The following is a 24,978-nucleotide window of genomic DNA, read 5'->3' on the forward strand; positions in this document are numbered from 1 at the left end:
TCCATAAGCTGCCTCACATACTTTTTTTAGAATGGGAATGTTTATAAATAAATGCATAAAAATAAAATATTTGCTACCTCCTGTCTTGTCGTTCCATGGTCTCATGCCATTATTTGTGTTTATTCCTATTTCTAATACTTTAGGTTAGATCAAATCACAAACTCACAAAGGAATCAGTGAAAAACGGAAATGGGAAGAAAACCCCTAACATGTAGGGTGAAGAGAACATTCCATCTTCAGAAATCAGAGCAAGAAAAACGGAATGTGAAACTTGTTCTAGGACACCAGTCAGAATCCACACAAGGCTGCCTGCCCTGCGAAGTGGCACAAGAATGGAAGGAGGGGCTTCCCTGGTGGCGCAGTGGTTGAGAATCCGCCTGCCGATGCAGGGGACACGGGTTCGTGCCCTGGTCCGGGAAGATCCCGCATGCCGTGGAGTGGCTGGGCCCGTGAGCCATGGCCGCTGAGCCTGCGCGTCCGGAGCTTCTGCTCCGCAACAGGAGAGGCCACAACAGTGAGAGGCCTGCGTACCATAACAAAAAAAAAAAAAAAAAAAAAAAAAAAAAAAAAAAAAAAAAAAGAATGGAAGGAGGCACCAGGGATGCTGTCACAAGCAGCAGCTTGCCCCTTAGTAACCTCTGTGCTCTGTGGGCTAGGCTACAATGCTTTGTATAAATGCTGGTACTGTATCCTGAACATTGCAGACCTCTACCCTCTGCCCCCACAAAAAGCAAACACGGTTAAGAAGCCAGAGACAAAATGTTACCATATTGTTTAGAAACACTACAATGACCCAATATGCTCTCTCCATAGTCTTGTTATGTTAAAATAATGCACTCAGAAACAGAAATCAAATGAGAGAGAGAAAAACAATAAACAACAGCAAACTCTAATACTTGTTATTATACCATTTTCAAGACTTTTGCAGGGAAAATGGTCTATGCTTTCTCAACTGATGAACTACAATTTGAACATCAAATATGGTGTCTTTACATAGGATAGCTATTATAAGTACTAAGAATCTGTCTTCGAACATGAACTAACTAAATGCTCACAGCTCCTATATTTGCAGAGTACCTTTTCTGTTACATCAATCCCTATCCCTTCTTTTTATGAGATAGATAAAAAGTTCCTTTTAAGTGAGAGCTTGAAAAGCCAGCGTTCCTATGAAATAATGCAGGACCTCAAGCTGGGGCAAAGAAAATGTTATGTTTTAGAAACAAGTGAAAGCACCCTAGCTCTCCTTAAAACCCACTTACTTGTTTAGGAAAAGTCCAGCTGGTTTTCAATAGCAAAAGACCCAAAGGGAAAGTTGGGATGTTTATGATCCTAGGCTTTATCTAGATCAGATTCCCATTGAAAAGAATCACAAATACATAAGCATTTGAAACATGCTGGGGAAAACTGACTGCTTCAAGAAAAAAATAAATCTCTAACCTTGCTTGAAACATTTTTTTAAAGATACTTTGTTGAACTGGCTGAAATTTTACCAGTTAAGATATTCATGTTACCATATATTCTTCTGAAACTCTGCTTAGCAGATGGAACGTATTAAGTGGTTTATATATCCTTCACTCCCACCTTAGTATGAATTAGTTTACCCAGTTTTTTCCTTCTTACAAGAGGTTAGATTTAGGGGCTGTAGGTGTGAGTGGTGAAAGGAAATAAAAAGGATGACTTGGTAATTGTTAACCATGAGGCACTGCTTTGAGGAAGATTCCCCAGCTGCCTAGGGTGTCAGGGAGGGTGACAAAGTAAGGGGAAGCTGGAAAAGTACCCAAATCCAGATTTTTTATTCCACAATTTTTTTCTATAGCTTTCTTAAACCTGACACTGACAACACAGTCAAAATATTCACTGGATAACTGCAGCTCTTTCAACTCTCAGCTACCACCATGGAACACATGATGTGGTTTTAAGGTCTAAGTTATTTGGATATTCTTTGTGATTCTCACTTAGGGAGGGCTCAGATATTTGTTAAATAGGTCAAGCTCTCAGTTGGTTTATTAGCCTATTTTCAGTGGGTTTTTATGGATGACTAGAAAATATTTAATAAGAATGTATTTTATTTTACATGAGCAGAGATTGGAACTACTTTAGCAATATACATTTCAGACACCCTATAAAACTCACCCTTCCACAAGTACATTTTGCATTTCACTCAGAGGATTTATATAGGTTTTATATATGTATATAGATGAACAGACGCTTGGAAGGTGAGTCTCTGATAGGGTGTAAGGGGGGAGTGGGGTGGGTAAGGTGCTACATGCTGGGCAATAGGAGAAAAGACCCCATTCCTTAATATGTACAGCTTAGGGTTTTTTCCTACTACTATGAATCTAAGAAAGCTTGGGAAATCTCCTTTAACCTAGGTGAAAAAAATGTTCCCCCACATGGTAGGCTTGTTTCTTTGGAGTGTGGGTTAGTGAGGAGGGCTGGGCTGGGGGCGGGGCAGGGACGGGCAGGGACGGACTCCTCTCACCTTAGAGGATCTGTCAAGAAGCTGTTCATTTTCAATTAGGGAGAGGTGTATTGTCCTAAAAATATACCAGGCTGATGGGAATACTCTCCACAAGGAGCCTGGTCCTCTGCATCAGCAGAAGTAATCCACCCTCCCTCACTCACCTTCCCACCCCCCCACACTCCTTCAAAATCACACAGCTGGAGTGTCCCAACTTTTGGTAGCTTGGTTAAGAACTATGGTAGCAGCTTCTAAGGCTCCCAGTGATGCCTGTCTCCTGGTGTTCTCACTCTCTATAATTCCCTCCCCTCAAGTGTGGGCTGGACCTACTGACTCATTTCTACCCAATAGGATACAGCAAGATTAGGTTACAAAAAGACCCTGGCTGCTTGCTATCTTGCTCTCTCTCTCTCTCTCTTTCTCGCTTTTTCTGAAGACCCCAGTTGCCATGTTGTGAGCTGCCCTACAGAGAAACCAATATAGCAAGGAATTCGAGGGGATCTCTTGCCAACAGCTAGAGAGGACCTAAGGCTCTTAGTTTACCAACCAAAGAGGAACTGAACACCGTCAACTACTTCAGGAGTGAGCTTGGAAGTGAATTCTCCCCTCGTTGACCCTTGGGGTGATCCCAGCCTTGGCTGACATTGTAACTGTGGCCTTTGGAGAGCCCTGAGTTAGAGGCACTCAGCTAAGCCACACCTGGATCACCCACACGATCTGTGAGATAACAACTGTTGTTTCATGCTGCAAAGTTTGGGTTATGCAGCAGTAGGTACCTGATATGAGTATATACATTTTTAAAAAGTATATGTTAGGTATTCGCTGATATTTAAACATGTGATTCCTTTAAAAATCCTTTACCTTGTAACATTTCTGCCTCTTAACTGTATCTCAGGGTTATTATTCCTGCTCTAAGGAATATAATACTATGACTACCTAGAGGAAAATACTCAATGGAGTCCATCCAATCACCAACTAAGTATAAAAACTTGCGAATTTAAAAGTATATGAATAACTAAATTTTCTTTGGTTCTAGTTTTGATTCTATTCACTGAATTAATGTTTCTTAAAGAGGCTGTGACAGGTCAGATAAAAGAGAAGAATGCTAAAAAGTACGGACCACAGATACCTTCCTCCTCCCTTAAAACATCAAATTTTTAATGAAAGTTACCCCCAAACAAAACAACAATTTCAACGTATTTGGCTTTGCCAAACATATGTTTGGTAAATATTCAAACATTTCAACAATATTTGGTTTTGTGAAAGACCTAAAATTCAGGTTTAAAGACACCATTTTGATGCCAAATCTGGGCAACGTTTTTCAAAAGGCCACCAGGCAGAACTGTCACGTGGAGGACTAACACGAACCAACCTGCATGTTCTTTTGAGAGACACAGAGGGAGCACATTTTTTCCAGGCTTTGTAAATAGTTTCCTAAAACAACCCAGCCAACTGACAAAAACTCATACACGTACCAGAAAATTTCCAAGTTTTGCTGTTGCTGAAGCTGACTTTTTTCTTTGGGTTTGAGGCAGAACTTTTACTAGTCCCCTACCCATTAAAAAAAAAAAACACCAAAAAAACAATCAATACTATTGATGAAAATGCTTGCTTTAACATTCCTGATGATTTTTTTCTTTCTTTTTTTTTTTTTGCGGTCCGCGGGCCTCTCACTGCTGTGGCCTCTCCTGTTGTGGAGCACAGGCTCCAGACGCACAGGCTCAGCGGCCATGGCTCACGGGCCCAGCCGCTCCGCGGCATGTGGGATCTTCCCGGACCAGGGCACGAACCCGTGTCCCCTGCATCGGCAGGCGGACTCTCAACCACTGCACCACCAGGGAAGCCCCCTGATGATTTTAGTATTGGCAGATGTCTTGGTTTGGGTTGGGGAAGAAAATATTGGAATTGGAGGAAACAGCAGGCCTACTAAGAAATAAACTGTTCAGATGTCCCCAACAACTTCTAGAAACATATGCCTGCTTTGGGTACTTGGTGAGAGAGAAGGCTTGTCTGGGTTTTGGAGGCAGGAGAACCTGCAAAGATCTCAAGTGACTGCAGGACAAAGTTGCATGCGTGTCTTTCTGTAGATCAGTGTGATTGTGAGGGGTTCCAGTGTCTCCAGGAGACTGGGGTTTACCTCTAAGAAGAGGCAGTCCTCCTCTTTGTCTCTCTCAGCACCAAGCATTGTGCCTGCCACACGGTTGGGGCTCAAAAATACGTTAGGTGATTGCATCAACTTTATTCGTAGGGTGACAAGTATTGCTCAGTTGGTGAGATTTTCAAAGGACAGGTATCCTGCTCTATGACAGAGGGTGAGGAAGGAGGAGAGGGGAAGAGTTCTCACTGCCCACACTCACACCAGACCGACAAGTCCACAAGGGGCTGTGCCATCCCCAGACCATTTGGAAGGTTGAGTAACAGTCATTGTTACAGACTTTACTTCTCCCTGACCTAGAAACACAAAGAGGCATCACTTTGTTGGCTGCTGGCTGGGATACGGATTTTGGATTTTTGTGCTAGAGTTGGTTTCATTTCAACTCAACTCTGGGAGAAGACATTAGAGAGCATATAAAAGAAGTGTATCCCTCTCTCGGCTCTTGTGCTCAGAGCCTGAAACTAATATAATATTGTAAATCACCTATACTTCGATAAAAAAGCATGTTCCCTTTAAATAAATTAATAAATAAAAATAAAAATGTAACTCCATGAAAAGATGAGAAATGGGCTTTGAGATGTTCTTATTGCTAAATATATAATTATTAGTCTAGGCATGGAAATCTCTTTAAAATCATTAAAATGAGCCATTAAATTGAGCTCCTCTACTTTTATCTTTATTAAACTGTAATATTTCTATTTCTGAACCATTGCATGGATCTCAGTTTACATTTTAAAGGTTGTCAAACAAAGAACATTAAACAAGTGATGTGGAACAGCACAGTTTTGGAAGTTATAGTTTAGGCCAGTGGATAAATGAAATTCATTTTTTAATTATAAAAGGTACATGATATGTGACTGATAAGCCATGGCTATTTTTTTTTTTTTTTTTTTTTTTTTTTTAGTACATGGGCCTCTCACTGTTGTGGCCTCTCCCGTTGCGGAGCACAGGCTCCGGACGCACAGGCTCAGTGGCCATGGCTCACGGGCCCAGCCGCTCCGCGGCATGTGGGATCTTCCCGGACCGGGGCACGAACCCGTGTCCCCTGCATCGGCAGGCAGACTCTCAACCACTGCGCCACCAGGGAAGCCCGCCATGGCTTTTTAAAAATTACTTTCTTACACTGAGTCAAAACTCAGTCCCCCCCCCCACTCCTAGTTCTATTTTACTTTGTGCTGTTGGGCTAGCCTGCATTGTCCTCACCCCAAAACCCACTTTTGCCCTGGGAAGAGAGACACAGTATCTAATATTTCGACCCAGGGCATTCTGACTTCAGCAGAGAGGGGCAAAGGGCAGCGTATCTGGGTCCTTAAAACCACAGGACACCCATTACTGGAGAGTTATTAAAACACCTCTCCTTTAGAGATGGCCAAACACTTCATGGGAAGAGTGGATCTTTAAAGTATACAGTAAAGTCAGAACAAAGAATGAGAAGCTAAAAAGTAGAGATTTTTTTTCCCCCTAAATGGTAAAAGAAATAAGAGGGAACAATTCCCCAAAGGATATCTCATCAGAAGACAAAGCCACTTCAAAGAACTAATTTTAAAATAACAATTTAATAAACTAACAGAAGTAGAGATATCAAAGAAAGAAGGCTTTTTGAATTTTAGGAAGCTCCTTCTAATCTAGGCAAACTTCATCATCATCATCAAATGCAGGCCCAGATTTGCCGCATTTTCATCACCATTTCTCTGTCGCTTCTGCCCCCACCAACCTTACATTCCCACCCCATGTAAAAACAGGATGCTTCAGGAACCTTACTGCTGAAATCTACGTAAAGGATCTCTGGGGGAAAAAAAATGACATTCACCCCCAATACGCAGACATAGCAGGATTTTTCGTTAGGACAGTTGTTTACAGGCAGTAACACTAAAGCATGATGGACTCAAAGGGAATGAGTATAAAATAGAGACTAGTGAGGGGTTGTGACTTGTACTTAATGTACACAGAACCTCCTTAACACTATTTCATTACTGCCAAACCACATTCTTTTACTTTTGTACTTGAGGCAGGATTGGTGAGTGTGTAAAAATGTATAGTGAGCAACACACACCCCAAAAGAGATTTTGCTGTCTCTCTAGACCACAGGATACATTTCTCCATCCTCCTCTCCACCACATCTTTCAACAAAGTGACAGATTTCTAAGGTCCTGACTTAACTGATGAAAGAAGGCAGAAGCTGACAGGGTAAAAGAAAATCCTTTGCAAAAAGTGCCAACAGTGATCTCTTGGGACACTGGAATACCTTCCCAGTTTTTCTTGGTCCTGCGCTTCAAGGCCAAAAAATACAATGCATGTTTGCCTTTAATAAATCATGACTCCATCTGCTTAGAAATGGAAAGATACCTAGCTGCTTCTGAATCTAGAAAGTGAGCAAATTGTGCCCTCAGGTGGCTAAATGTTGTACTGGAAGGGGAGTTTCGCAAAACCTGCCCTTGCTGCTAAGAAATCTTAGGTAACTTGTTCCCTCCTGAGTTTTTTCATTCTTCTAAAGAGGAAGGACCACTGAATTTTGGAGTAAAGTGAGGATTGTGTTCCTGATTTATTAATGAGACCAACTTGCCAGAGCAAAGTCAAGTACAGGAACTTAATTATCTGGGTAATTTTGGCACCAGGAATTCACTTTGCCTTTGTCTCCATTACTCGGCTAATTTAACTGATTAGATTTTGCCTGGGCTGTCACCGCTATTCCTAAATAAAGTGTTTGTTTATAATAAGCTTCATGTTCCACAAACAACTGCTCACTGAGTCTAGGAAGAGCAAGGACTGAGCTTCAGGGCTGTCTTATACTTACAACAGTTATTTAAACACTCCTTTAAAGGGTGAAAAGTAGGAAGTTATACCATATGCTTGTACATGTGTGAAAGGTTATATAAGATTCTTCATTTTAACATCATTTGTAATGTTAAAAGAATGGCAACATCTTAGATGCTCATTAGTCTGGGGTTAAATGAATTATGATACAGCCATATAATGCGATTCAGTGCAGGTGTAAAAAAGCACGAGGCCACTCTGTATTCATATAGAAGTGCTCTCCATAATACAGTGTTCAATGAGAAATCAAAGTGCAAAACCGTGTGAGGATTATGCTCTACTTGCACTCTGAAAGGAAAAGTGCAGGGTTGTATTGGTTTGTACAAACATAGTTTACTTCTGGAAGGATAAACAAGAAACTGATAAAAAAATGGCTGTCTCCAATTGTCAAAAATAGGACTGAGCTGTGAAATATACATTATTTTCATCTGTTTTGTTCACTAGTATTTCTCCAGTGTCTAGAAAAGGGCCTGGCATGTTGCAGGCACTCAGTATTTGTGGAATAAAATGAAGAAAATAAAATACGTGTGTGTGTGTGTGTGTGTGTGTGTGTGTATTTTAAGACTGTCTCCAAGGAGGGGAATCTACAGTTGGAGGTCAGGCATGGTAGAGAGAATTTTCACTGTGCACTTACGTACTTTTAAAATATTGAGATATTAGAATAGGATACCTATTCCAAAATAAATAAAATTCAAAGAAACAAATAAGAATGGGAAGTTATTATTTGGAATAGTTATTTAAGTAAGGCATTGTTTTATGGTGATTTAGACCAGGGTCAATCACATCATAAACTACTAATCATTAATTAGCAATAACCCTGGAGTACTAACAGCATTGAGGAGCATTACGCCATAAAAAAAACATTATCCTCACATGGAGAGGTTTTCTGAGTGTTGTAGATTCCTGAAAGACAAGTATTGAATACTTGCTCTTCGCCGTATCCATTTCACCTGGTATCCTGGCATACGACAGGATTGCTTTCCAGGTCAGAGGGGTTAAGTTGCAAGGCTCTTTCCCCTGAGTTTCCCGTGGCTTGCGTCACTGTGGACTTTGGATGACTCCAATGAGTACAGGAACTCATTAAGAGGGACCGTGAAAGGGAGGGAGAGGCTTTGATCCTCAAAGAAGCGAGTCGTACCCTTAAGACCCTACCCAAGGCCTCCTGAATGGGAGTCTCCGGGTAGGGCTGGACACTTGCATTTTTACAAAGCTCTACAATGAACTCTGAGGCACACTACCCTTCTTCCCCTCCCCCATCCCACCCCCAACACTGAACAGATCCACTCTGGATGGAGAGACACTGGGCTCAGATTGGACAAAAGAAATTTCCTCTCAAGGAATCCTTCCATTCTCCATGCCCTGACTCCTTCCTAAACACATCACCCAGAATTATTTCTAGTTTATTCCTTAGAAACGCTACTCACTAAATTATAACTTCCAGACAGTCATTCAAGACCAGCTTGCACATTTATCCTATGTCGTGCTTTTTGCCCCTGTAGGATACAAGCCTGGCAGTGTTCCTCAAAACGCCATTGTGATAGGAAAGGCACCTCCCTGTTAGGCCAGAATGCAGACTTCTGGTCTGAGAACATTCAGCTAAATAGGAGGCAGCCTGAAAACAGCTAATTATCCATCAAAGAAATCATGTTCTAACTGATATGCTTGTTCAGGGCAAGCACAGTCGTCCACAGCGAGTCTGATAATTGGATAAAACGACCTCAGAGGCTCTTGGGGGCTGGGATGAGAGATGAAAACACACTTTATGTGGATTTCTCTAATGTAATCACCAGTTACAGGGACGGCAAGGAGCTTAACAAGCTCATTACAACCTCAGCGCCTGTGATCTGCAGGCAAACTCCCGTAACTGCCACAGGATAAAACGCCCTTAAAGGTCTCACTGGACCTTGGCCCCAGGCCGCACTGTTTTCATTCTGCCCCCACCAGAAGGCAGCTGGAGTCTCCATCACCAGCTGCTGAGCCACATGGAAAATCAGCCAGGAGTTGGTTTAAACGTGTTTTTGGGCTAACAACCAATATTTTTAAAATCTGGGCATGGAGAAAAGAATGCCATACTCAGCGTCGGATAATCCTGTTTATCGACCTAATTTTTCCAGCTATTCTGCTTTGCTTTCGGAATGACCGTCCTTCTGCTTGTGATTTTTTTTTTTTTTTTTTTTTTTTTTTTTTTTTTTTTTTGTGGTATGCGGGCCTCTCACTGTTGTGGCCTCTCCCGTTGCGGAGCACAGGCTCCGGACGCGCAGGCTCAGAGGCCATGGCTCACGGGCCCAGCCGCTCTGCGGCATGTGGGATCCTCCGGGACCGGGGCACGAACCTGCGTCCCCTGCATCGGCAGGCTGACTCTCAACCACTGTGCCACCAGGGAAGCCCCTGCTTGTGATTTTGAAATAGCTCTTGCCTGGGTCTGCTTCGGCGTACTTGTCTGACCCCACGCCTCTCACAGAGGCTGCTAACAGCACTGCAGAGGCCCAAGCCCCTGGCTGGGGAGATGCTTGCCATTCCTAGAATGAGTACTTCTGGCTCTAGAAGTTCGTCTCTTCCCTCAAAGTGAGTGTTTGTCTTATGAGTGACCAACCCTCTCATTGGTTCATGGGGATACTTCCTCAGCCAGGCCCAGTTCTTTTATAACCGATCTAGATTACGCCTCAAAGTGAGTTGAATTAAGGTAGAGGCGTCAGGCAGCATCCACAGAGAATACAGTATGAATGGTGCCCCTGTGGGCAACACAGTGACCCCAACTGAGGGCACCTGAAGCGGCAGGGCTGTCAAAGGAGGCACCTGAAGAGATCGGAGGACAGAGAGACTGAGGGCGGGAAGGCAGCTCAGCCTATCCCAGGCCAATTGTATCTGAGGCTCCATGGCAGCTGCTCTTTAAGAGAGGTAAAGAACCTGAGTGCTATTCATATGGTATTAAACTGAAACCCCACCCATATGACAATCCTGTAAAGCAGGACTCTGGCCACATCTGACACTCGAGGCCAGAAAACACCTGTCATTTGTCCATGTAATAGTTCCCTCCACTCAAGGGAGCTCTGAAGTTTATGTGAAAGATACACAAATTGGAAATCTGAATCTTGGCTTTGTCACTGTAGGCATTCCTTGCTTGCCCCAATAGATATATTCCCCACAAGTTCAAGGTAGATCAATTTTTTATGCCAAGCCATATTTCAAATTTATGAGGTGAGTCTGCTATCAAACAAAGAATTAGCCCTAAATTTATCTGCTCTGTAAATCTTAATTTTCATTTATTTGATTTCCCTAAAGGGATATGGCCAGAATTAGAGACATGGAAATAGCAAGGTCAACATGAAAAGTTACCCTACATGCCAAACTCTTAGAATGATGTCCAGAATTCAACTCAGTCAAAGGAAAACTTTTCTAAAAGAAACAGGGACTGCTGTCCCTACTGAAATAATATTCTTGGGAGAGATAAGACTTTAGACCTCACCTGTTATTGGTACCATAATGTAAAGAGGTTTAGAGACCTTTGCTTGAAAGGAGACTGATTTGGAGAGGAGGGGACAGAAAAGTCAAGAGGTTACAAGTTTTGACAAAAATGAGAAGATGAGGTCACCGAGGGTAAACTGAGTCAACTTCCCAGTTTGACCTGGGGTTCGGACCTGACTTGAGTCTTCCATTTCCGTTTTGTGAAATGGGAGTGGTGGTGGAGAAAAGGGGAGAATTAGTCTAGGACTGGGTTACTGTACAGACCAGCCTAATCAAAACCACTACAAAGCATATGAGGCCTGGAGAAGAAACACTTAAAAATTTAACAACAGCATGAGAAATTTAGACAGAATGTTCTCTCAATTCCTTCACATTTTCACATAGTAAGATTCTGAACCAAGTTCACCACAACTCTCCTTCCTTAAACAAGCTATAAAATATGGTGGCCTGGGAGCCAAGAGAAGACAAAAGACCGAAGCTGGAGGGAAGTATTGTCTTCTATCATTCCTAAGAGAAGAGACCTGATTTTTAATGGGGTGGCCTTGGCATTTCCACAGCGTACAGAACAGCTAAAGAATATTCACTTTGCACTTGTGGGTCTGTTTCTCATGATGCCAAGTTGGGTCCATAGTAATCCGTTCAAACTTGTCCTCCTCAGCACTCCTACATTTCTGAAGCAGTAGGTGCACTAACGCATTCTGAGTCCCGCTGTGATGTAATTAAGGGATAATGTTTGCAGCAAGGAGTAGAGAGAGTTGTAAATGCCTCCCACGGGTGATTAAACGCTAGGGGAAGTTGAATAACTATAGAATTCATTTGGTGCAAGTTTATTCCAATGCCAAGAGCATTCTTTTTTCCAATTATAGGATAGGGTTTCTAAAAAGATACACAGCATCCATAAGCAAACATTTTCATGTCTTCATCTCCCTCTAGGGAATGGAGGATGGAAACTACTGCATCCTAGGAATGCTTGCTTATCTAGGAGGGAGACTTGGCTGACTTTGTATTTAGGAGTGAGAAGAGAAAACCAAGAATTGCTTCAGAAAGGATTAAATGGGAGAAATGCATGTGTACTTCAATTTTGAAAGGAAGAGGTGCACTTCTAACGGTATAAATGGTTGGCTGTACTTCTCACTGCCATTTTTAAAAATTGAAGTATAGGGGGCTTCCCTGGTGGCGCAGTGGTTGAGAATCCGCCTGCCAATGCAGGGGACACGGGTTCGTGCCCTGGTCTGGGAAGATCCCACATGCCACGGAGCAGCTGGGCCCGTGAGCCATGGCCACTGAGCCTGTGCTTCTGGAGCCTGCGCTCTGCAACGGGAGAGGCCACAGTGTGAGGCCCGCATACCGGAAAAAAAAAAAAAAAATTGAAGTATAGTTGATTTACCATATTGTGTTAGTTTCAGGTATACAGCAAAGTGATTTGGTTATACATATATACATGTATATATATCTATATATATTTTTATTTTTAAATTTTTATTTGGTTATAGTTGATTTACAATGTGTTAGTTTCAGATGTACAGCAAACTGAATCAGTTACACATACACATATATCCACTCTTTTTTTTAGATTCTTTTCCCATATAGGCCATTACAGAGTATTGACTAGAGTTTACTGTGCTATACAGTAGGTTCTTATTAGTTACCTATTTTACATATAGTAGTGTGTATATGTCAATCCCAATCTCCAGATTTATCCCTTCCCCCGATCCTCTGGTAACCATAAGTTTGTTTTCTACCTCTGTGACTCTACTTCTGTTTTGTAAATAAGTTCATTTGTACCCATTTTTTAGATTCTACATTCTTTTTCTATGATTCTTTTCCATTATAGTTTATCACAAGATACTGAATATAGTTCCCTGTGCTACACAGTAAAACCTTGTTGTTTTACTCACTGCCATTTTTTTTTTTTTTTTTTTTTTTTTTTTTTTGCGGTATGCGGGCCTCTCACTGTTGTGGCCTCTCCCGTTGCAGAGCGCAGGCTCCGGACACGCAGGCTCAGCGGCCATGGCTCACGGGCTTAGTCGCTCCGCGGCATGTGGGATCTTCCCGGACCAGGGCACGAACCCGTGTCCCCTGCATCGGTAGGCGGACTCTCAACCACTGCGCCACCAGGGAAGCCCCACTGCCATTTTTTGACATCAACAAACCACTCACTTATCCTGTCTGGGTCTCAATTTTATACATCTGAAAACGTGAGGGGTAGAGGTACTTAGATTAGGTGAGTTTTGAAATTCTTTGTATTTCAGTCCCACATACCCAAACATCACAATGGAAAGTATGAGTGAGGATATGGGGGAATCAGAACTCTCTTACACTGCTGGAAGGACTTCAAACTGACACAATTTTGGAAATAAGTGGTGGTACAAATAAAACTGAAAATATATATCACTGTGACCCAAGAATTTTATTTCTAGGCATATTGCTTAGGGAAACTTTCACATATGTGCACAGAGACAAAGACAAAAATTCTCACTGTACAGTGTTTATAAAAGCCCAACACTGAAAAAATATAAATGTCTATCAATAGAAAAATAGGAAATAGATAAATAAAATATGGCCTCTTCACAGAAAGGAACACGAAATAGCAGTTTAAAAGAACGGCAAAGCTCTATATAAATCAATATTGCTAAAATACAAGCTATTAAGGAATTCCCATTGGTTACATTTGTGAAAATCTGAGTAACTAAAAAAGAATAATGACTGCTACTGAGTGTAACACACTGAATCAATAAAATTCATAAGTCCACAATAATAAAAAAGAAAAAAAATCATACTGTTGGATGAAAAGTACAGTAGTACAGTATAACACATAGAGTATGAAGCCATTTATGTACATTTTAAATGAATATAAAAATAATACCACTCAGGGCTTCCCTGGTGGTGCAGTGGTTGACAGTCTGCCTGCCAATGCAGGGGACACGGGTTCGAGCCCTGGTCCAGGAAGATCCCACATGCCGCAGAGCAACTAAGCCCGGGCGCCACAACTACCGAGCCTGCACTCTAGAGCCCACAGGCCACAACTTCTGAACCCCACGTGTCTAGAGCCCGTGCTCGGCAACAAAAGAAGCCACCGCAATGAGAAGCCTGAGCACAGCAACGAAGAGTAGCCCCCGCTTGCTGCCACTAGAGAAAGCCTGCGCGCAGCACCGAAGACCCAACACAGCCGATAATAAATAAATAAAATAAATAAATTTTTAAAAAGAAAATAAAATACCATTTAGTGTTCACAGATTCATAATACATGACTCTGTGTGTGTGTGTATGTGTGTGTGTGTGTGTGTGTAAAACCAGGGAAAATAGAAAGGACCTATGTAAGTTCATGACAATGTGATGTGAGAGGCAGGGTAGGGGTCTGTAATTGGAGACTTGGGATAAAGGAGACTTCAACTTAACCACTATGATTGTTTGTGTGTATATATATATATATATATATATATATATACACACACACACATAACAACAAAATGTCATTTCTAGATGCTGGAGAAAAGGTGCTTATTATAACTTTCTTCTCTGCATTAAAAAAAATCTCAAAATAAAAAATAAAAGTATATGATCAACAATGCTTTTGGCAGATGGATGTTGACAAGCTCCCTCTGAGCCCCCATGCAAAGGGCCTCCAAGAAACTGAGGCAACCTAACCTTTTAGGCCTTTACTGTGTAGTTCCATGCTATCCAATAATGTAGCCACCAGCCACATATAGCTACTTGAATTTGAATTCAAATTAATTAAAATTAAATAAAATGAAAAGTTCAGTCCCTACACTGCACTAGCCACATTTCAAAGGCTGAAGGGCCACATGTGGCTAGTGTCTATTTTATTGGGCAGCACACATATAGAACATTTCTATCATTCCTCTAAATTCTATTGACAGAGCTGGTCTTGAGCTAAAAACCTGTCTTTGAGACAACCAGAACACTTTTAGTCATTGCTCTTTCCCTAAAATGTCCTTCTACCTATAGGAAAACCAAGGTAATGACTAGGATGATTTTTTTGTTTCTAGAAGGAATATGTCCACTATAATTCTACATTCCAGTTATGACTGAAGTAACATTTTCTTGTGAAAAAAAATGAGATAAATCACCTTTAAAAATTGATCTTAAAAAGTAATTATCTATAGTTTTGTAAACATCATATTTCATTTTCCCCAAAACTTAGGAAGTAGGAAAATAGGTCAAAGGATGATGAAAGCATTACCCAAACAAGGCTCAAATTTTTGGTTCAATAATTTTCCAAGAGCCTTTGTTTCTTACCTGTACACAGTATGAGGGACATATACTTCTCGGATTGGAAATTCCAAAATCTCTTTGTGTGGACGTCCCCGGTTTTCAGGAAAGGGTCTCACTGGCAGCATTTCAGGAGTCAGACAGCAACTGGTTGTCTCTGGAGCCAGAGAAATCTCCAGTTTGAGCAAGCCTAAAGAAAGAAAATAGGACTGTCTTAGGTAAAGACGTTATATACGAGGGAGTCAAGAAAGGCTGCTGTACTATATTTCTTTTATGGAAATGAGGATAAGTTGTGTGAGTATAAGCATTTTGGAATACCCAGTTAATTTCCCATAGTTTCAGGAAAAGCATGTCATGACAATTTTTTTTTTTTGCAGTACGCGGGCCTCTCACTGTTGTGGCCTCTCCCGTCGCAGAGCACAGGCTCCGGACGCACAGGCTCGGCAGCCATGGCTCACGAGCCCAGCCGCTCCGCGGCATGTGGGATCCTCCTGGACCGGGGCACGAACCCATGTCCCCTGCATCGGCAGGCGGACTCTCAACCACTGCGCCACCAGGGAAGCCCCATGACAATTTTTGAGATTTAGTTTCTAGAACTTAAAAAGCAAGAAACTGTAAAATGAGTAAGAACACTTTAGAGGATCTTTAAAGTCCCTTCCAGAACTACCACACCATAAGTATATAGTTCAGTAATTTCTCTCATTACAAGCACTAAAAATTGGTGGTTTTCAAACTAGGTTCCCTGGTACCCCAGGGGGCTGCAGAAATGCCTCAGGGGCTGTTAAGCTGAGGATAAGGAGGGTGCGCCCTCACCTTCTACCAAAGCATTTCACTTTCACTTTTTCTCATGTTAAGAGTTGCATACAATATGATAAAAGAGGCTCCTCTCTTCAAACAATTATCTGATTTTCTGAGTGAACAATCAAATATAAAGCATGATGTTTATTTACAGAATCAGTCCTTTAATAAAAATAGAAAACATTAATAGATTGGCCAAAAAAAACCCAGACCTTAACTCCTAATACAAAATCCTATATTTCACTTGACAAAAAATTGCAGCATTACATGAATAATGTGTCTAATCATAAATGGCTTTGGCACAACAAAGAGGATAAAGACAAGCCATCCACACCTGGAATTGACTTGACTCTTCTCTGTAGGGATGAAGATCTTTTGTAGTCAGCTAAAAACTTGAATAAGTCTTCATCACTAAGGCGATCTCCCTCCTGCCAAGAGAGAAGTCAGGGTTAGTGTAGATGCACCATACACTCCTGGGGTTGGGACCAAAGATTTCTCGGAAGATTTTTATCTTTAAGTATTATTGTAACGGGCCTTTCATAGATACGAGGCAACTCTGAAATCTTTTAGACAACCTCTTGTCAAATATTCTTTCTCTACCACTCTGACTCTCAGCCTCTTCAATCCTCCTGGGGATGGGGATTTTACTGCATTCCTGAGGAAGGCTGTTTGACCATTAGTAATCCAGGCCAAAAGGTCCTCCCCCTATAACTTAAACCCACTGATACTTGTTTACTCCCAGGAACAAAACAGAATAAAAGCTTTCTTCAAAAAAAAAAAAAAAACTTTTCTTCCAAGATTTGAAGATGGAGAAAGCATCTTTCCATCTTTTTCCTATCCTCATATTCTACACATTTGTCTTGACTAAGAAGGCTAAGCACATATACTACACTCCATGCGTGTATGTGGGACAGGAATGCTGCTGAGGGATACGTGTGCACGAGCTCTGATCCTTACAGCAGCCCAGTAAGGAAGGTAGGTAGGTAGGTAGGTGTGTCCTATTCCTAAGTACAGATGAGAAAACTTTGGCTTATTTAGTCAAGGGCCTTGCTCCCCAAGGCAATACAATAGGAAGGAGTATTTCTCAAATAGAAACCCTTTCAGTCCCCTGCAATCTCTATCATGAGGCACGGCACACAGAACCCTTAGTATCTCCTCTGCACTTCAGTTTGTTAACATAACCTCTTGACATGCCCCATGAGAACTGCTTGAGCTGCAGAAAATTTTCCCAAACAGAGTCAAACCAAGTATAAGTCAAGTTGTTTTTTTTTTTGGTAGTAAAATACATATCACGTAAAATTTACCATCTTAACCACTTTTGAGTATACAGTTCAGTAGTGTTAAGTACATTCACTTTGTTGTGCAAACGATCTCCAGAATGCTTTCAGTTTTCAAAACTGAAACTCTATACCCGTTAAACAACTCCCCATTTCCCCCTTCCTGCAGCCCCTAGCCACCATCATTCTACTTTCTCTCATTCCACCTTCTGTCTCTATGAATTTGATTACGCTAGGAAATTCTTCATCTTTAAGAAGTCTCAATGATTTCTGAGCTAATAAAGAGCACCATCTGTAATGGTCACACTCTGTGAGGAAGTAGGCAGCTCTAGAAACCCTGCACGTGGTAAAGGGGTGAGATGGACAACATCTAGGCCAAGAAACCCCAAGCCAAAGGGGAAATGGATGTTTTAGCCAGACTGTTTTCATAGCCTAATAAATGAATTGACCATGATAGTTCAAATAGGATAGTTTGTATTAATGGGAACCAGTCCTTCTCTCAACTAAAAGGGCTAACGTTCATCTAGCACTTGTTAGATCCCAGGCACTCTGAGAAGAGCTTTACACGTCTCATGTCATCGAACCCTCCCAAAAGCCACATCAAGCAAGTGCCATCATCCCTGTTTTGTAGATAATGAAACCGAGGCTTGGTGAGGTTGACTAACTTGTTCTCTTAGTCACTACATATGCTCCCCCTCTGGGCTCCAGCACTCATGCCATTGTGAGGGGACAAAGCCAGACACACTGTAACATGAAGAGATACCTGCTTGAAAAAGCTGTTAATGGTCAAGGTCTTGAAGTTGGATCCAACCCCATTTTCCTCCAAGGAGAAGGCTCTTTCAGAAAGTCTTCGAGATTGGGACGAAGTTTTCCGCTCACCCACAGAGGCTTTCCCTTTAAGGAAAACAATTGTCATTCTAAAGTTTGCCTTTCTGTTTGACTATATAGCAGTTATTAACTTTACCGTATGTAAGATGTGTTGAAGCTCACTGAAAGAGAACACTGAACACGGCCATTCTTGTTTTGCATGACAATTTCCCTCCCCTGATCCCTGTTCTTAGACCCCCTGTTGGAGCCCCTAATCCTCCTCTGATCATAGCTGGAGCCCCTGAGCAACCACAGTGCCCTCCCTCGTGGCGATCAAGGTAGCAGGAGTCCAGAACTGTGGCCAGAGCAGGGTCTGGCTAAATAATAAGCTTTATTTAGTCAACAGTGTTTACTTTTGTTTTATTTTTATATTTACATTCCATTGGGAGAGGCATGTACTCAAACGCCCCTGCAGGCATTTGGGACTGTGGCCCGAATGTGCTACGTACAGGTCGGCCTGAGTACATCCTGTATCTGAGCTTTCTTCTCTTGCTGTGTGGACCAGGCAGCAGAACTGAGTTTCTGCCTTGGCCAACCTGCCTAGTGGTAATTTGAACTGAGTCACACCCAAACCTGAACCCTGATACTCTGCTTACTTATTTCTTACCCCTTTTGAGATTTAGGTGACGATTTTGTTACTTTTATACTGCAAAACTCAGGGGTTCTGTAGTGAACGGTCAAATTGCATAGAACTATAATATTTCAACCCTGTCTTTGAACATTCTCTTACCCTTAATTCTTGTCATAATGCTGAACTGGAGCTTCCTGCTACCACTGAGCCACCTAAACTTGCCATGCTGCCTCAGTATGATACACTGCATCTTTTGGTTGCTTCTTAAAAATCAGCCTCTGTAGTCAGGTTAATTTCTCCTTGACCCAGAGATAACTGAGGACCCAGCAAGCTCTATGCCTTAACCACCTAGTTTATGTGTCCTTTAAGCTCTATGCAGAACTCTTTCAAATAAGGCTACCTGGGTCTACATAAAAATTATCATTAAAACACACACACACACACACACACACACACACACATATTGTTGTGTGAATGTTGGGATGCACTAAAATGAGATTTGTTTTTGATAAATCAGCAATAACCCAGGAGTTCTGACTGGTAATTATGCATCAATAACTCCAGAATAGCTGCAGCAATAACAAAATACCTTTTCCTCCACTCCTCTGGTAAAAGCAACATTTCACAAGTGGCAGAGCTAAGGAATGCATGAGAAACTTCCCAAGAAAGACTGGAGACATATGACTGGAGACATAAATATTTGCTGGATACAAAGACATTTGAAAAAACAGAAACTCTGCCACAGGTGAGGGGTGATATACTTGCAAACTCTGTAACCCTCTTGGATAGTTCCATACCCAAACTGTTGAGGAAATTAATAATTCAGATCAAGTGTTAGGTAATGAAAAAGAGAAATATGCTAAATAAATCAGAACAGTAACTAAATATTCTTTTGGCATCCACTTTTTTCATTTGCCCTTGGCAAAATCAACTTTAAGGAACTGGAAATTTTGCTAGAAACCACAGTTTTTCATTTTGAAACCCTTGCTTTTCTTATATTTAGGAGCCAACCTTGGTGCCTTGTTTAACACACTATAAACTATATTATTATATTATTATATTTTCTTGTTATTTTCAAGAATTTTACTTTTAAGAAGAGATGGCCACTGAAAATTAACTCTTTAAAGTGTCAAACTGTACAGAAAATTCCAACCAAAAATCTTACTATATTTAAACTCCACAAAGTTCATTGTAATTGTCTTGGGGCTTGCTGTCCAATCAAGCTTTTGTATTCCAGTCTTAATCATGTTTCATCCTATTCACCTCCTTCTTCCTGCCCACTCCCCCCACCTTACTGCACCCCAACCCCCCACCAATCAGTAGCTGACCTCAGAGTTGGTACATTGGGGAGCTCTTCCCTTCACACCACAGTTGAAAAGCTTACCAACCGTTGACTCCACATCAGTTACCTCCCTGTCGAGGGTAGAGACATTGAAGAAACTTGCTAAGCTTATGGGAGCCCAGGCGAAGGGCATCCGGTATTTCCCCAAACGTTGGCAGAAGGATTCAGCTTGAAGTTTTAGTTTTTCAATCTTTTCTTTACTCTAGAGGAAAATGGAAAGAGGCAGCAGAAACAAACAATATGGCACAACATCATTCTCAATGGTGAAAAACTGAAAGCATTTCCTCTAAGATCAGGAACAAGACAAGGGTGCCCATTCTCACCACTATTATTCAAGATAGTTTTGGAAGTTTTAGCCATGGCAATCAGAGAAGAAAAAGAAATAAAAGGAATCCAAATCAGAAAAGAAGAAGTAAAACTGTCACTGTTTGCAGATGACATGATTCTATACTTAGAAAATCCTGAAGATGCCATCAGAAAACTACTAGAGCTAATCAATGAATCTGGTAAAGTAGCAGGATACAAAATGAACTCACAGAAATCTCTTGCATTCCTATACACTAACAACAAAAAATCAGAAAGAGAAACTAAGGAACCACTCCCATTTACCACTGCAACAAACAGAATAAACCTACCTAAGGAGGCAAAAGACCTGTGCAGAAAAGTATAAGACACTGATGAAAGAAATCAGATACAAACAGATGGAGAGATATACCATGTTCTTGGATTGGAAGAATCAACATTGTGAAAATGACTACACTGCCCAAAGCAATCTACAGATTCAATGTAATCCCTATCAAATTACCAATGGCATATTTCACAGAACTAGAACAAAAAACTTTACAATTTGTATGGAAACACAAAAGACTCCGAATAGCCAAAGCAATCTTGAGAAAGAAAGACAGAGCTGGAGGAATTAGACTCCTTGACTTCAGACTATACTACAAAGGTACAGTAAACAAGACAGTGTGGTACTGGCACAAAAACAGAAATATAGAGATAAACCCATGCACATATGGTCACCTTATCTTTGACAAAGGAGGCAAGAATATACAGTGGAGAAAGGACAGCCTCTTCAATAAGTGGTGTTGGGAAAACTGGACAGCTACATGTAAAATAATAAAATTAGAACACTTCCCAACATCATACACAAAAATTAACTCCAAGTGGATTAAAGACCTAAATGTAAGGCCAGACACTATAAAACTCTTAGAGGAAAAGATAGGCAGAACACTCTATGACATAAATCACAACAAGATCCTTTTTGACCTACCCCCTAGAGTAATGGAAATAAAATAAAAAATAAACAAATGGGACCTACTGAAACGTAAAAGCTTTTGCAGAGCAAAGGAAACCATAAACAAGATGAAAAGATAGCCCTCAGAATGGGAGAAAATATTTGCAAACGAAGCAACTGACAAAGGATTAATCTCCAAAATATACAAAGCAGCTCATGCAGCTCAATATCAAAAAAACGATCCAGTAAAAAAATGGGCATAAGACCTAAACAGACATTTCTCCAGAGAAGATATACAGATTGCCAACAAACACATGAAAAGATGCTCAACATCACTATTCATTAGAGAAACACAAATCAAAACCACAATGAAATATCACCTCACACTAGTCAGAATGGCCCTCATCAACAAATCTACAAACAATAAATGCTGGAGAGGGTGTGGAGAAAAGGGAACCCTCCTGCACTGTTGGTGGGAATGAAAATTGATAGAACCACTATGGAGAACAGTATGGAGGTTCCTTAAAAAACTAAAAATAGAACTACTGTATGATCCAACAATCCCACTACTGGGCATATACCCTGAGAAAACCATAATTCAAAAAGATACATGTACCACAATGTTCATTGCAGTGCTACTTACAATAGCCAGGACATGGAACCAACCTAAATGTCCATCAACAGATGAATGGATAAAGGTGTGACACATATATTCAATGGAATATTACTTAGCTGTAAAAAGGAACGAAATTGAGTTATTTGTAATGAGGTGGATGGACCTAGAGTGTGTCATACAGAGTGAAGTAAGTCAGAAAGAGAAAAACAAATACTCTATGCTCACACACAAATATGGAATGTAAAAAAATGGTACTGATGAACCCAGTGGTAGGGCAGGAATAAAGACACAGATGTAGAGAATGGACTTGAGGACATAGGTGGATAGGGGAAGCTGGGACAAAGTGAGAGAGTAGCATTGACATATATACACTACCAAATGTAAAATGGATGGCTAGTGGGAAGCTGCTGCGTAGCATAGGGAAATCAGCTCAATGCTTTGTGACGACCTAGAGGGGTGGGATAGGGAGGGTGGGAGGAGATATATGTATACATATAGCTGATTCACTTTGTTGTACAGCAGAAACTAATACAACATTTTAAAGCAATTATACTCCAATAAAGATATTTTTTAAAAAACAAACCAATATGGCACCAGCACCAAGTCAACTGCCTCTGCCATGGATATGACAGCCATCTCCAAAATCCCTACCCTACTGATTAAAAAGACGGAATAGGCAGAAAAACAACACATCTCAGGCCAGAAGTCCAACTGATAAGGAAATACTGAATAGAAAAGGAGGAATTTAAAGAATTAAAGAAAGCCTACATTCAATTATTAAATATACCTTCAGCTAAACAAACAAACAAACAAGCAAACAAAAAACCCAAAAGTATTGGGGCTTGTTATACTACCTAATAAACAAGTACCTCTTTTAGGTGCTAGCTACACTGGATTCACATGAGAGAATCTTGGGATGAAAAGTTTTGTACATCATCTATCAAGCTCTTAAGAGAGCCTGTTTTTCCAAAGTTGTCTTGGAAGATTCCAGAAAGATCTATAAGGGTTCCTAACAACCTCCTTATTAGGTTGACAACACTTCCAAGGTAATCATTCTAAGTTCAGGATAAAAGCTAGATTAAAAAAAGCAAGTTATCTTGAGTTCAAAAAATCTTACTTGAAATTTATGAGTCTGCAGTAGGATGCTGTTAGGCAAGTCTTATTCCAAAAAGGCCATGTTTTTAAAATTATGTTGGAAACTTTTGCAAATGGGTGCTGAGAAGAGATGTCCTTTTCATAGCTCAGTACCTATGTTGTACTAATAAATTTATGACGTACAGCAGTCTCAGCTAATGTCCAAATATCCAAATCAGAAAGGGTGGTGGCCCATGCTATGGAGGAAGCTAGGGGAGCTCTGGCACTATTCAGTTTCATGGGGTGTCTGTGGCCCTCCCAACCAAGTCCGGGCCTCAGAACCAAGACAACAGGACGCATTTTTGCTCTAGTCAAGTTTTGTAATTAGACATTGGTATGTACATCATCTTTTGCTGAGTTTAACAGTTCATTTCTTTAAAAAGTTGTCATTGATGAACTTTCCCTTCCTTATTTTGTTTGAATATAATTTATTAGTGCTTAATATGGGGACACATTAGGGGCTAAACTCCATTAAGTATTTTATGGGAGACTTCTGAAAAATACCTGCTCATTCTAAAATGTTACCATTTAGCAATACTCAAAATAGCATACCTTTCCACCATCACTTTCTTTGATAACCATGTAGGGTTCTGCACAGTCTCCAATCTCTCCCTGCTGAAGGACTTTTTCAACCTACCAACAAAAATAATATGAAAACAAAGCGTGTGAATTACATTTGTATAATGGAATCTATGCAACCATCAAAAGTGTCATATGACAATATTTGATGATGTCAGATGTCCATAATATATGTTTTTTGATTTAAAAAATTAGTACAAAGAGTATTACACAGTTTTGTAAAAAAAATCATAAAGGCATATTAAAAGGATGATAGATACACGGCAAATATTAATAGTAGTTATCTTTGTATGGTGGGATTATGTACTATATTTTCTTCCTATTGCTTATGTGTATTTTCTGTTTTTAAACGATAAACATGTATTATGCCTACAATAAAAAATACAATAAAAGTTATTTTTTAATACAAAACCCACGAGACATATGCAGGATGTGAATAGCTCATTTTGTTTATTACTGTTTACAACGTAAAAAAGATATGACCTCAGGTCATACTTAGCTGTAAAAAGTCAGGTTGGGGACTGTCATTACTGTGAAAGTCAGGTTGGGGACTAAAACCTTCCACAAAATGAATAAGTGAACAGAATAAATTATCTGTAATTGTCTCCCTTGTATTTCCTATTAGGGCTGCTTCTCTGGATTTAATAGACTTGGAATGGAACTTGAAAGCAGTAGGATGGTACAGCTTTTCACTTTGCTAACTGGTTGGTAATATGAATTGCTACTGTCAAGCACCGTCTTCCATCTTGCTGCAGGTGAAGGACCTGGCTGGCCATAAATCTAGGCACCATGTTTAAGAGAAAAAAAAGCAGAAATTTAAAATTGTCTAACCCTCTGCTCAAAGAAAATTTAATTTAACTTATATGTGGAAGAGAAAAGCAAACGGATTTAGACCCATTAGTCTGTGTTATTAGTTGAGATAATCCTTGAAGAAGAAGTTTGGGTCAACATATCCTAAAAGGCACACATTCTTAACAGGCACTATCAATTAAGCACAAAGTATTTAAACCAGAAACACCCAAGTGATGGAGGGTGTTTCATGGAGTTTCAAAGGAAATGGCATGGGGCTGCTCAATGAACATCTGTCTCAAGGAGACTGCAAGCATTAAGTCTCTCGTCTCACAGAGGAACTTAAAAACCCCTTCCCTCTGCCATAGCCTGAAGATAAGGCTGATCCTCCTGAGAGATGCACCAGGTTGAGACCATGGACACATAACACTCGAGGTATAGACTAACCCATTTTCCTGTTAGTCAGCGATCATTCACCTGTTCATTTGTTCAAAAAACATTTGTTGGGCTTCCCTGGTGGCGCAGTGGTTGAGAGTCCGCCTGCCTATGCAGGGGACACAGGTTCGTGACCCGGTCTGAGAGGATCCCACGTGCCACGGAGCGGCTGGGCCCGTGAGCCATGGCCGCTGAGCCTGCGCGT

At 40.8% G+C, this 24,978-nt stretch overlaps 1 protein-coding gene across 3 annotated transcripts in view; it reads right to left on the bottom strand.

The window, feature by feature from the left end:
• The window catches only part of DOCK8 (dedicator of cytokinesis 8), a 225,745-nt gene that overhangs the window by 101,827 nt on the left and 98,940 nt on the right, over window positions 1-24,978 (bottom strand). For all 3 annotated transcript variants that reach the window (XM_059073322.2, XM_067039548.1, XM_067039549.1), the window contains exons 10-14: window positions 23,523-23,603; window positions 20,026-20,185; window positions 17,967-18,097; window positions 16,261-16,354; window positions 15,156-15,318 (exon numbers count right to left, since the gene is read on the bottom strand). In XM_059073322.2, the coding sequence (XP_058929305.1) occupies window positions 15,156-15,318; window positions 16,261-16,354; window positions 17,967-18,097; window positions 20,026-20,185; window positions 23,523-23,603 (629 nt within the window). The remainder of the gene's footprint in view (window positions 1-15,155; window positions 15,319-16,260; window positions 16,355-17,966; window positions 18,098-20,025; window positions 20,186-23,522; window positions 23,604-24,978) is intronic.

Source organism: Kogia breviceps, chromosome 8, assembly GCF_026419965.1.
Source record: "Kogia breviceps isolate mKogBre1 chromosome 8, mKogBre1 haplotype 1, whole genome shotgun sequence".
Taxonomy (NCBI): Eukaryota; Metazoa; Chordata; class Mammalia; order Artiodactyla; family Physeteridae; genus Kogia; species Kogia breviceps.